At 45.5% G+C, this 14327-nt stretch overlaps 1 protein-coding gene across 2 annotated transcripts in view; it reads right to left on the bottom strand.

The window, feature by feature from the left end:
* The window catches only part of AKAP11 (A-kinase anchoring protein 11), a 129483-nt gene that overhangs the window by 51725 nt on the left and 63431 nt on the right, over positions 1-14327 (bottom strand). For both annotated transcript variants that reach the window (XM_073614198.1, XM_073614197.1), the window contains exon 6: positions 10586-10847. In XM_073614198.1, coding sequence (XP_073470299.1) covers positions 10586-10847 — 262 coding nt within the window. The remainder of the gene's footprint in view (positions 1-10585; positions 10848-14327) is intronic.

The following is a 14327-nucleotide window of genomic DNA, read 5'->3' on the forward strand; positions in this document are numbered from 1 at the left end:
CATACCACAAATTACACCGCAAAATACATTGTGCTACTCCTCCCAAGTATGGCGATACCACACGTGTGAGACTTTTACACATCCGGGCCACATACAGAGGCTCAACATTCAGGGGGCACCGGCAGGTGCTCTAGGGACATAAAATTACAAATCGAATTTCCTGACTGCCCATTACACTTTTGTGAGGCACTGTAGGGCACTGATAAGCACTATATTGGTATGGATGTGGCATGAATGACGACGGATGGGCATGGAGGAAGCATGGATGTGGCACAGATGAGGCACAGATGAGTACTGCTGCAGTCTTCCTCCTCTTCACGGGGAGGGGAGAATGCAGTGTCCTGAAAGACTACTGGAAATAGAGTTAGTGATAAATCTAACTCAATTTTTTTCCCTTCCAGAACAGCCTTTGAGAGGATAAGAGAGTACTCACCTGACTGGGGGGGGGACCACTGCTTGGGGGACCTTCCTTCCAAAAGCCTGTTTCTGGGTAGATAGAAGATCTATCCAATAATGACGAACAAACATGGAGATATTTGACCAATATCTGCTCTGGGTTGGCACCAGCTTTTTCTGCCCAGAACTTTGCTAATTCTCTGATAGAATGAGTGTTGAGGAAATGTAGAATATCTACAGCATGTCCATAATCTTGTAGGAATCCACAAGGGCAGCAAATGTATTCCACCTGGCTAAGATGCATCCAGAGGCTTGCATGCCTCTTTGGCTACCTGAATAGAGTACAAATAAGGCATCTGAAAATCCTTAGTAGCTGAAAGATACATTGGTAGATATCTTCTAGCATCCAACAGGCTGAGTTTCTCTTCCTTAACATTAGAAGGTCTGCTACAGAACCTGTTATTTCTTGACATCCAGTAATTACATTTCCATATCTTCTGATAAATAGCTCACGTGACAGGTATGAGACTATGGAAAAGGTATCCACTACTCTATCAGACAACCCCTTGGATCTCAGAACTGCCTCATCAGTAACCATGTGGCTAACTTTAACATCTGTAACCGGGTATGTAAGGCAGACCCCTGAGATTTCAGATCACGTATGGCAGAAAGTTTCCATGAGAGTACAACAGCTAGATAGAACAGCAGAGAGAACTATGCTCTCTTGGCCTGAATGGGGCAGTTAAGATTAGAGAGTCATTTCCTCCTGTAGGAACCTCTTTAAAACTAGCAAAATCAAGTGGATCGGAGAGCAGGTGTAACACAAGCTGAACTGCAGGTTTATTTCTGGAATTCCACACTGCATAGTAATATTGGAATAAACCTCTAGACGAAGAGACAATTCATTCTGAGAGACTTCTTGGCAGCTCAAGATATCCGCTAAATTGCTGGGCTCTCACTTTAAGTGAATGGTTGATAGGAAGATTCCCTTCTGCCCAGATGAAAAATACACTCTGCAACATGCATTAAGGAGGCTAGCTTATCATTACAACCAGAGTTTATTTTCTTAGGGGCAGGCTTCTCCTCTTTAACTGGGTCTTTGATTTGCAAAAATAATAGAAAATCTGCAAAAACTGCAGAAAAAATGCCAAGGTTCCTGCCTTAAACATCATACCAGCCACTATGCCAAGGTGAGCTATCACAAAACCCGACAGTTCCAGGCCAGCTGAGACCCACCAAAGGGTCCCAGGCGACCTTAACTGACCTGACCACTTCCACCAAGAAAAACTGCAGGAAAAGGCAGTGACAAAAGAGACCGGAACCAGGGCCTCCAGCGCCCAACAATGACCTCATCCCTACCCAAAATGATGCCCGGGATCTTCCAGGCAAGTGTGCCCAATCGAGCAGGAGAAAGGAATGCCCCCCTCCCCCCTCCAAAGCTGAGCGAGCATTCCCAGTGCAGCCAGCAATCCAGCTCCCACCAAGAGGATGAAGTAATGCTGGCCAAGTCCCTATAGAGGAGAGGAGAGAAGCAGGTCTCCTCCTGCCCATAATTTGGAAAAGATTATTTTATTTCCTTGGTTTTTATTGGAAAAAAAAAAAAAAAAAACAAACACACACACACACACACACACACACACGATAATGCATTTTTATGTAATTATGTCATATGCGCACTCCCATAAATTTCGGTGCTACATTGCAACACACACGGGGTAAAGAATGTTTGAGTAAATTGTTAGCACACCATTAAGACAAAAAATAGGTTGGGTTGACGAGGGCACAAAACTAGCAACTTTTTTTTTTTTCTTTTAACAGATTTGCAATCACTTAAAAATTCTCCCATGGCGTGATCGGCAGAAGCATCGGAAGCTAATGGTTTCAGCTCCTGGGCTTGGTGCTTCATGGCCAGTAATTCCACATTTCTTGTGCCCGTGCGAATGGGTCCTGTGTGTATGGGCTCATTTTAGTTTATTTTCTATTTATTTTAGTCAAATAAAATTTACTTTCTTTGCAAGTTAACTATGGATTCGAAAAAATAAGGATATGTATGGGCTCATTGATTACGATAAGGCTGCGTTTAGATGCATACAAAACTATTTGCTGTACCCATCTAAATGCAGTGTTTTTTCTGCCCATGTGAATGAGCCCTAAAGATTAACACAGATCAAGAATACATGCCAGGTGTTCTGACACTTGTTCAAGATCTTTGACTCTGAAATTAGTCAGAAACAGCCAGGCAACTAGCATTTTTACATGGGAGGTCAACAACGGCATGACAGAATATTTTAAAGGAGATTATTTACTCATCTAAAAAGCCAAGATGTCTCTTGAGCAAATTCAAGCTCTATTAAAGAGTAACTCCACTTTTGTTGAGAAAAATTAAAGCTACGCTTACCAGTAAAGTCTTTTCCAGTAGTCTTTCAGGACAGCCACAATTGAGTCCTTGGCTCATCCTCTTCCTAGGAAAGACTGCGCCAACCCATAAATTTCCATTTCCCCCTGTTAGACGTGTTTTTTTTTTTTTTTTTTTAAAGAGTACCTCTGGCCAGCTGGGGAGATACAAGAACACATTAATAAACATATCATCACATATTACTACCGTACCTGTGTTGAGGTCTTCAAGACCCCCCAAAAATTCGGGTGGGTAACTAGTGCTGTCCTGAAAGACTACTGGAAAAGACATTACCGGTAAGCGTAACTTAAATTTTCCCTCTCCGTCTTTCAGGACGGCCACAATTGAGAGGATAGATGAGCACTTAGCACTTAGGGTGGGACTACGGCTTGCAAAAGCTTTCACCCAAAGGCTTGCTCATTTGCCGACACCAGGTCCACCCTGTAATGTCTTACAAAAGGTGGCGAAACTGGACCACATTGCTGCTTTGCAAATTTGCTCTGGCGTCGGCTCCAGCCCTTTCCGCTTGAGAAGCTGCCATAGCCCTAGTAGAGGTTCTGCTTTTATACCCACAGGAACCTCTTTACCTGCCAACGTATAGGCTTGACCAATGGTTACCTTGAGCCATCTGGCAATAGTGCGTCGGGATGCTTTGTACCCCTTTCTTGCCCCAGAAAATAAAATAAACAAAGAATCTGACTTCCTCATTGCTTTCGTCAGTTCTAAGTACAGCAGGATACATCTCCTTACAGCTAAGGTGTGAAATTTAAATGCCCTTTCTCCTGAGGGATTAGGGCAGAAAGTGGGTAAGACCATCTCTTGGCTTCTATGAAACTTCGAAGCCACTTTAGGTAAGAATGTTGGATCAGTTTTGAAAAACTACCCGACCCGAAAATATAACACAAAAAGGGGGTCTGACTGATAAAGCCTCTATTTCGCTGACCCTTCTGGCGGTTGTCACTGCAACCAAAAATACTGTCTTGAAAGTAAGATCCTTTAGTAACCTTTTTTCTAAAGGTTCAAATGGTGGCTCCGTTACGGCCTGTAAGACCAAAGATAGGTCCCACTTGGGGAAGGGTGCGCCTTGAACTGGTCTCTCTTGAGCTCTCTAGAGCTCTGAAAAATCTGACCACCCAAGGGTTGGTGGCCAGAGGCTTTTCCAAATATGCACTTAGCACCGATACCTGGCTCCTAAGGGTACTCATGGTTAACCCTTTATCTACCCCGCACTGCAAAAACTCCAAAACTGGGACTCTGCACCTTGAAGGAGTTTCCTGCGCACCATTCCTTAAAGCAAACCCAGACCTTTTGGTAGATCTAGCACGTCTCTGCTTTCTGCTATTGAGGAGAAGAGTGGATATCAGCCTTTCTGAGAATCCCTTGGTTTTTAATAATCCTTCCTCAGTAGTTAGGCTACTAAGTTTCATCGATGTACCTGGGGACAAAGGACCGGGCCCTGTGAAAGGAGATCCTCCCGGAGTGGTAGGAACCAAGGAGGTTCTACTGCTAACTGTTTGAGGACCGAGAACCAGGACCTTCTGGGCCAATGTGGTGCCAAGATCAGAGAGGTGTTCTCCGTTTGAAATTTTCTCAGCACTGCCGGTAGTAAGACCAGTGGCGGGAAAGCATAGCATCTTTTGAAACGACAGCCCTGTGTTAGCGCATCCACCCCTAATGCATCTTCCCACCTTTTTAAGGAGAAGAAACGGGGTTTTTGCGTTGTCCCTTGATGCAAAGAGGTCCACCTGCGGGGGTCCCTATTTTTTGGTTATGAGATTGAAGACTTCCTGGTTGAGGACCCAATCGCCCTCTCTCAGCTGCTTTCTGCTGAGAAAGTCGGCCACCACATTTCATTCCCCTTTTAGAAACACCGCCGATAGGGAGAGTGCGTTGGTCTCGGCCCAACTTAGGACTTCTGTTGCTAGGGACAAGCTGCCTTGCTTGTTTACATAAGTGACCGCAGAGGAATTGTCCAGGCGCACTTGAATGTGGTGGCCTTGAAATTCCTTCGTGAAAGAACCTGAGTGCCAATCTGACGGCTTTCAGTTACTTCCAACTGGATGACCTTTTGAGCTCCTCATCCCTCCAGGTGCCTTGTGCCAGTAGGGTTCCTAAGCCACTTGCGTCTGTGGTTACCACCCTGGAGACTGGGATGAGCCACAGATGACCCTGCGACAGGTTCACCATTTTCCTCCACCACCAGAGGGTCTTTTTTACCCGAGGTGGAATGTATACTAAGGTGTCCAACGACTCCTGGCTGTGGTCCCTTTTTTTTTTAGGACAAAAAGGGTTGGAGGGGACGAAAATGTAGCCCTGTCCATTAAACTGCTGGGATAGTTGACATTAGTAGACCCAGAGTTGATATTGCTGTCCTTATAGAGACCTGCTGGTTGTTTTTGAGAGAGGCCACTGCCTTGTCCAATTTTTGTAATCTCTCTGCCGGGAGAAAAACTCTCAGCTGAGTGGAGTCCAGCAGGTATCCTAGGTAGGTGATGCACTGAGATGGAATCAAGCTAGACTTTTCCAGGTTCAGCAACCACCCCAGACCTGCCAGAACATCCTTCGTCAGTTCCAGATTTTTGGTTAGCTGTTCTGGAGATGCTGCACATAGAAGAAAGTCTTCCAAATAAGCTATAATTGAGTCTCCTTTGAGTCACTGAAAGGCCATGGCTTCTGCCATGACCTTCATGAAACTTGAAACTGTAGATGGATTATCTCTCCTATGTTCACTGCTAGACGAAGAAAATTCTAGAAAGCGTCTGCAATAGGGACCTGGAGGTAGGCGTCCTTGAAATCTAGTGACACCATGTAACAATTCTGGGTTAGTAAGCCTCTGACCGTGAAGATCGATTCCATACGGAACCTTTTGTAGGATACAGACTGGTTCAGGGGTTTTAGCTTCAGAATCAGTCTGTATTTTCCTGAGGGTTTTTGTACAACAAATATGTGCGCATAAGACCCCCCCCCCCCCCCCCCTTGGAAATCTGCGCATTACGTTTTGTTCCTCCAATTCCTTTAATGCCCTCACTAGAGCCTTGGCCTTCTCTGCACACTTAGGAAGGTGTGCGACGAGGAGTCTTCACAGGGGGTTGGGGTGTGGTCTAGTAAATGCCAGGCGGTACCCCCTCATTACGATCCCCAAGATAAATTGACTGGAGGAGACCGCCTCCCTCTGTGGGAGGAAGGCCCCCAGTCTTCCTCCCACCGTGTTTGGAACATCATTGGCTTTTTGGAGGCTGTTCAGGAGGATGAAAAATCGTGCCTCCTCTGCCCTTGCCCCTTTGGCCCAAAGTTTTCTTTTCCCCCTCAGGCTTGGGGACCCCCCCATCGTTTCTGTGGACGAAACCCCTTCTTTGTCTGAACTGGGGGTTTGCGCTTAACAGGGAAGGATTTCTTTTTGTCCACTGTGTGGTCTAGCGCAGCTTCTAGACTGGGGCTGAAAAGTAAATCTCCCATCAATGGGATCCCGCACAGTTTAACTTTAGAGGCACCATCGCTTGGCCACGTTTTTAGCCAGAGGGCTCTTCTGGCCGAGTTGGCTAATGCCGCAGTTATGGCCGACAAGGGGACAGATTCTGCGGATGCATCCCATATGTATGCCACTCCTCATAAAATAGTGGGAAAAGATGACAATATAGTTTCCTTGGCTGTTCCCACTTCAATATGGAGCTTGAATTTGGGAAAGCCAATGCTTCAGGTTACAGGCCACCACTGACCGCCATTTTTGGTTTGAGATTTCCTATGGTCGATTCCCAGGTTTTCTTTAAAAGGGAATCCATTTTTTTATCCATAGTACCTGCTAGAGCTCCCATATCCTCAAACCTTCTTTTCAAAGACCTAGGAAAAAAAAAAAAAAAAAAAAAAAGGGTTTCCGTTCAGGATCCTGACACTCCTTTACTGTGTCTACCAGGACATCAAGGACTGGGAAAACTTTTTCTGTTCCCCCATGCCCCTTGTACATCTAGTCGTGGAGTGTCAGTGGTTTCTTGTACGCCTGAATTCCAAGGGTGGTGTAAATTGCCCCCAAGAGGTCCTCAACCACTTCCAATGACAGCTTATATCTTGAGGGTTTCCTGGACTCCCTGTCCTCTCCCTCTGACTCCTGGGAATCAGGCTCTTCCCTAGACTCCTCTCTGGAGGTCCCGGTAGCTCCCTCTGCCATGGCAGTGGCAGTCGGCTGGAAAGGTGCAGAGCCCTGTGCTTGTGGAGGGGCTATACTATGGGGTGCAGGTGAGGGATTAGTAGGAAGCTGAAGCCCTTCAAAGATTTGAAAGACTGAAAGGTTGAGGAGAGTTACTTCACTGAAGCTGCTAACCCCGATTCCTGTTCTGATGCCCTTTCTCTGACTAAAGCATCTATACAGTCTTTGCATAACACGTTTGTCCACAATTCCGCTAGGGTATCTCTACAAGAATCGCACTTTCTGATAGAGCTATGTGACAATCTTGCCTTTTCAGCAGCTTTCTGAAATACATGCAGGAAAAATATAAATAACATCCCCTTTCCCCCTTGTATAAAGGTTACAACCCTGGGGAGTGCACTAGACCTTTTAAAAAGGAAAGGATCTGAGACCCCCCCCACCCACACAGAGGATCCCCCCCCCCCCCCCCCACTACTAGGAGCCATCCGTGGAGGGGAGAAATCCTAGATAGAGAGGACCCTTCACCGGGGAACTCTTACCTTCGGATAGCTGGAGCTAGCATCGCTGTGCGCTGTCTAGGCATCCGCTTTAGACATGGCTGCGGCTGTGGAGTCTCACGCTGCCTGTGCTGCATTCCCGACTCTTCTCCAGTCCATGCCCGGCCCATTATCAGCTCCGCAACCTGGAACCGGAAGTCTCGGGTCAAAAGGGAAACATCCGCCCTCTGCCGGAAATTATGTCACCCGTCACACCTGGTTCCAAATGCGGCCTGTACCAGTGTACAGGGAGAGCAGAGCTGTCTCCATGCTGCATTTCTGTGAGTGAGATGACGGGCCCCCGGATCTTCCGCCCGCACTCGGTGAAGATGGGGTGGCGAACAGTGCGGACAGGTATGTACCTCACGGTGTCCCTGGGAGCGCCCCAGCCTCCCTTACAGGACTTCACAAGCCACAGTCTCCCCGACCATTTTGGCCAGATTCCCAAACAGTGTCTCCCCATCCGGAGGAAACACAAATAACTGAAGTCTTGGAGGGGAAGTGGAAATTTATGGGCTGGCGCAGTGTTTCCTGGGATGGGGAGGAGCCAACGTCTCTCAATTGTGGCTGTCCTGAAAGACGGGGGAGGGAAAAAAAGCATTCCCCTCTGGGTGATCTGTGCACATTGTGAAGATTTTAACAAACTGTTGCAGATTCCTACCTTTTGTTATTCTGAAGAAATCCCTCTTTGTTTCTCCGTGCCAATGTGCGGAGTCTAATGGGAGGGGTTTCATAATTAACAACTGGCTGCTGCACCTGCAGGGCTCTAATGAAGAAAATTGCAGGGTCTGCATTCCTTTAGATGTGATTTCCTACTGGGAGTATCACACCAAAAATGAAATTTTTGTTCCAGGGGTTGCCTGAAATCTGACGTGCATCTTAGTGGGAATATCAGTGAGCCAAATCACACAAGCAGCAAATTAGGTTTCTGGGAGGCGTTCTGTACACATCCAGATCACCTCCAGGTAGCCATATTGCACTGCATTTTCCAGATAATCAACGAGCTGCAGATTGAAAAGGAAAGGTAATTTTTAATAACATTCATTTACAATATGACCTGTGGCGCAATTGCATAGGCTATATTTTTTTTTGTTATTTGCCATTTCTTCCCATGAAAGTAGAGCTATGCTTTAAAGCAGGGGTCTCCAACCCCCGGTCCGCGGCCCACTACCGGTCCGCAGCCTGTTTACAGGCGGGCCGCGAAGTCTGCACAATCTGAGGTGCGGCAGGTGAGCAGAGAGATCATCGCCAACACCGCACTTCCGCCCACACAGCCAGGCCAGTATACTGTTGGAAGTGAAGCAGGGAGCAGAGAGATGACATCATCTCTTACCGCCCGCCCCACATCACCACTGTTCTCTCTAATGTGGAACCCAGCACTTCACTGCACTGCCTCTGTGCTTAGTGAGAATTTGCGTCTAGGAGGCAGGAGACAGGAGCATGTGCAATCAGCATCTGGTGGCATGTGGCTGTGGCAATCTGCATCTGGTGGCATGTGGAAATCTGCATCTGGTGGCATGTGGCAAGTGACTGTGGAAATCTGCATCTGGTGGCATGTGGCAAGTGACTGTGGCAATCTGCATATGGTGGCATGTGGCAATCTGCATATGGTGGCATGTGGCAATCTGCATATGGTGGCATGTGGCAAGTGACTGTGGCAATCTGCATCGGGTGGCATGTGGCAATCTGCATCTGGTGGCAGGCATTGTGGAAAGTGGCAATCTGGTGATAGGCACCGTGGCAAGCTGCATCTGGTGGCAGATTCTGCATTATGGTGAGTTGAACTATTTAATTTTATATTACAATATAATAATAAAAATAATGAGCTTCAATCATCCTGACATCATATTAACCATGGTGTTGTGATGATTGAAGTGCAAACACCAGCCCTTTTCTGACAAATCGGGCGCAAAAAAAGGTATCATTACCCAGACCGCCGCCAAACCCGCCCCCCCGGGCCTTAGCACAATTTTCATCCACAATTCCGGTCCACGGTGCCAAAAAGGTTGGCACCGTTTCCACCGTGCATTTCAGTTATGCAAGTTGGCCACCGTACAATAGAACAAAGTGACTTTGACTTCTGACCAAGAAAAAAAAAAAATTCAAGAGTTGATTTTACCCATTTTCTATAGATTTGAATAGCTGCATCAGAATTCCCCACAACTACTAGTACTAGTTGAGTTTCATCACTATTATGCAAAATTCATGGGCAGCTACCAAACATTAGCAGGGCATTAATGCCTGTGGTGGAAGAAGTGGACTAGATAACTCCAGTATACAGATCTAAATCCGCCTATCAATGCCCATCAGTGCTGCATATCAGTGCCACCCATTAGTGCCGCCTACCAGTGCCCGTTGTCGGTGCCCATCATTGCCACTTCATTGGTGCCGCTTTATCAGTGCCCATAAGTGAACGAGAAAACTTACTTATTTACAAAAATTTTTAACAGAAAGAAAAGAAAAACATTTTTTTTTTTTCCAAAATTTTAGGTCTTTTTTTATTTGTTTAGCAAAAAAAAAAAAAAAAAAAACGCAGAGGTGATCAAATACCACCAAAAGAAAGCGCTATTTGTGGGAACAAAATGGTAAAAATTCTGTTTGGGTACAGTGTAGCATGACTGCGCAATTGTCATTTAAACAGGGACAGCACTGAAAGCTGAAAATTGGCTTGGGCAGGAAGGGGGTTAAGTGCCTGGTATTGAAGTTGTTAAAGTCTCTGATCCTTGGAATCTCAGAAGATGCTTACTCCAAGCAACCATCTCTCTCTTAGGTTGAGGAGCATGACTTTAAGAATAATGGACTTTTGCAAAGCATTAGAAGTCTATAAAATAGATACATAAAACACTTCCAGCATTTTGTTAACAAATGGAAATCAATAGCAACTGTGGATGGCAAGTCAAGATTTAAAAAGACCTAGATAAATCTCAGGCAGAACTGCTGGTAGACTGGTCAAACACAAAACAAAAGCCCTAATATTAATGCAACAGACATGCAGGAAGATTATTCTTCAGTACACTTACATAACCCAGGGACATCGAAATCTATGCAAACACAGCATTGTATTCATGAATTTAACAATCAATATACTGTAAGTAGCATGAAGAGGTGATACAGTACCTCGGCTGTCAGTTGTATTAATAGGATCCTCTTCATCCAAATGTTCAAATGCAGTTACAAAATCATCCTCAATTGAGGAGACCGAATGGTTTGTGTCATCGTCCTCACGATGGTCTTCCTTTTTATTCATTCTCAAGCAGTCCTGGTCTATTGCATACATTACTCCAGCTGAATACTTGCTCAGCAAGACATACAGATAGTCGCTTTTAAAGAGTGAAAATGGTGCCGAGGTCATCATACATAAAGAGCCGGAAAAAACATTCTGCAGAAAAAAAAAGGAAAATGAAAATTGAAATACTGTACATACAGTATTTATATAAAAAAGTGGGAGGAGAGACTGTGTCCTTGTCAAAATAACTGACACCATCCCCCATTAAATTGTTATAAAAAGAAGATGGGGAAAGAGACCCCAAATCTCCAGGCAGGGAGCTTGGAGTGGAGGGATGTTAGAGTGTCACACAACAGTGAAATGAGGTTTAAAAAGAAACAATACAACTTTATAATTTAAAACAACATTTTCTTGTTAAAAATTGGTCCATATATACATGAATATACAGGACATAAAATATATAGCCTAGTGGACCGACGCGTTTTGCACAGATCCAGTGCTTCAGGATCCAGAAGCTCTCTATATCAAGATATGGGTACACTCTCTAAATTGGAAGAATAATAAATTATAAAATTGTACATCACATATTATATGAAATTATGCGATGTACAATTTTGTAATTATTGATCAATATTTAGTATCCTGTATACTCATACTATGTAGATATGGATCAATTTTTAACAAGAAAAGTTTCTATTATACATACAATAAACATACATAGAATGTACAAGGTTCTACAAACAATGTAAAGGTCTCTACATGCATTTAAAAACTCAAATCTACAATCCATCTCTCAAGCAGCCATCTTGCAAGTTGAACCCATGTCAACTTTAGAGAGCACTGCCAATCAAAGTACTGGCAAATTACCTGCTTGTTCACACCATGTCAGTTGAGATGTATTTTTCTGCACACTACTGCACGTATTTTGTGTTTAGGAAATATATCAAACAACAGCCTTAACCAATCCTGAACCAGCCTTAGGCCCCAATCACAGCTGTGCACTTTAAACTTGATTCTAAAGGTTGTGATTTAAAAAAACAAAAACGAAGTACTAACCTGCACTGTGCAGTGGTTTTGCACAGAGCAGCCTTGAGCCTCTTCTTTTTGGCTCCCCTGCCAGTGGTCCTGGCTCCTCCCTTCCTACTTTGTGGCCACAATAGCAAGGCTCTGCTATGGGGGCTCCCATGCCGTGCTCCTGTGAGCAGGCTCAGCCCCACTCCCGTTCTTTCCTCATTGAATGGCTGTGATTGACAGCAGCAGGAGCAAATGAGGAGAGAGACCGGAGACAGCCACGTCTCTCTCATGCACATCGCTGGATCTAGATGGGGCTCAGGAAAGTGTATTGGGGGGGGGGGGGGGGGGAGCTGCCCATACAAGGTTTTTTACCTTAATGCATAGAATGCATTAATGTAAAAACCTTCTGCCTTTAGAACCACCAAGTATGGTGTGTAAAAAAAAAGTAGGATTTTATCGTCATACGTACCCTTTAAAATCCTTTTCTTTGAGTACATCATGGGACACAGAGTTGGGCTAATATTCATTGCTGGGTTATACTTAATCTCCAGATGAATGGACACTGGTAGACCAAGGGTCTTTAGACAGGAAGTGATCTCCTATATAACCCCCTCCCATACAGGAAGTACTTCAGTTTTGTAGCAAGCACTAAATCCTCAAAAAGAGGGGAGAGACCTCTGTGTCCCATGATGTACTCAAAGAAAAAAGATTTTACAGGTAAGCAAGTATGGTGAAAAAAATATTTTTTTTTCATACATCATGGGACACAGAGTTAGGCTAATATTCATTACCTGCTGGGATGTCTCAGAGCAATAGCCTTAAAGGGAAGGAGACACCCTGCCAAACAATAGCCATCAGACCTTATACGGTAGCCCGCAGTACACTGTGGCTGAAAGCCGAATCCTCGGACGCTCGAACATCCACTTGATAAAATATTTTGTGAACGTATGCACTGAAGACCAGGTAGCCTTACAAATCTGTGCCACAGATACCTGATGGCGAAAAACCCAGGAGGTTCCTACACCCCTATTAGAATGAGCTCTCACCCTAAAGGGAGGAGCTTTATATGTTTCAGACCATAGGCCTGAATGACCAATTGAGGGACCCAATTGGCAATGGAAGCTGCCTGCCCCTTCTTGGGTCCCTTTGGTAAAACAAAAAAGGAGTCTGATCCTCGAATCTCCGCAGAGCTAGACAAATAAACCTTGACCGCCCGGACAACGTCCAAAGAATGCAGTGGTCTCACTTCCGCCGAGGCCGAGAGAAAAAAGAAGGCAAAATAATGTCCTGATTTAAATGAAAGGGCGACACCACTTTTGGCAAGAATGATGGAACAGGTCATAACATGACCCTGTGGTGGTGAAGGATCAAGTATGGTTCCCTGCACAAAAGGGCCGCCAACTCCGACACCCTTCTAGCCGAGGTGATGGCCATCAGGAAGGCTAGCTTGCATGACAGCAAGTCTAATGGAATTTCCTTGATAGGCTCAAATGGTTGTTTCTGTAACACAGACAGTACCAAGTTCAAGTCCCAAGGACACATAGGTGACCTAATGGGGGGAAGCAAGCAAGTTGCCCCCTGCATAAATGTTCAGATCAGTGAATGGGAGGCTAAAGGCCTTTGGAAGAATACTGATAGGGCCGAAACTTGACCTCTGATTGTACTCAAAGCCAATTTGATTTCCACGGCTGACTGTAGAAAAGTGAGAATTCTCCCAATCATGTATTTCCAAGGATGCCATTTTTTGGCTTCACACCAAGCAATATAAGTCTTCCACAACTTATGACACCTTATTCCTAGTGACAGCTTTTCTAGCATTCACTAGGGTAGACACCACTGGTCCCGAGATGCAACGGTCCTTTAATAGCCATGCTGTCAAATTTAGAGACTGTAAATTGGGGTGGAATATAGGACCTTGAGACAGCAGATCGGGGCGACGTGGAAGCGTCCATGGCCCGTCTATTGTCAGTCTCACAATCTCCAGGAACCAGGGCCTTCTGGGTCAGGATGGTGCCACCAGAATGACTGGAACTCCCTCTCTCCAAATCCTGCGCTACAAATGTGGAAGGAGAGAGATCGGAGGGAAAGAATAAACCAGAGAGAGTACTGGCTCCATGGAACTACCAGAGAATCTGCTCCAATTGCCAGAGGATCTCTTGTTCAGGACAAACTGTGGTAGCTTGTTGTTGAACCTGGATGCCAGTAGGTCGACCTCTGGCAATCCCCAACATTGGCAAATTTCCTGGAACACCCCTGGGTGTAGGGACCATTCCCCCAGCCAGATCTGCTGGCGGCTGATATAATTTGCCTTTGTTCTCTACTCCCGAGACATGGACTGCCGATAGAATCAGCCACATGTCCCTCTGCCCAGGCTAGTATGTGGTTCACCTCCTTCAGAGCTGAACGACTCCTGGTACCACCTAGGTGGTTTATATAGGCCACTGCAGTGGCATTGTCAGACTGAACCCCGGATAGGGAAGTCCTGAAGCTCCGCCATTCAGGACCGTAGGGCTAGACGTACTGCCCATAATTCCAGGACATTGATGGGCAGGATCTGTTCTGTCCTTGACCACTTCCCCTGAGCTGTGAGCCCTTCTAGGGTCGCTCCCCAGCCAGAGA

The sequence above is a fragment of the Aquarana catesbeiana genome, linkage group LG02, assembly GCF_042186555.1.
Source record: "Aquarana catesbeiana isolate 2022-GZ linkage group LG02, ASM4218655v1, whole genome shotgun sequence".
In the NCBI taxonomy this organism is placed as follows: Eukaryota; Metazoa; Chordata; class Amphibia; order Anura; family Ranidae; genus Aquarana; species Aquarana catesbeiana.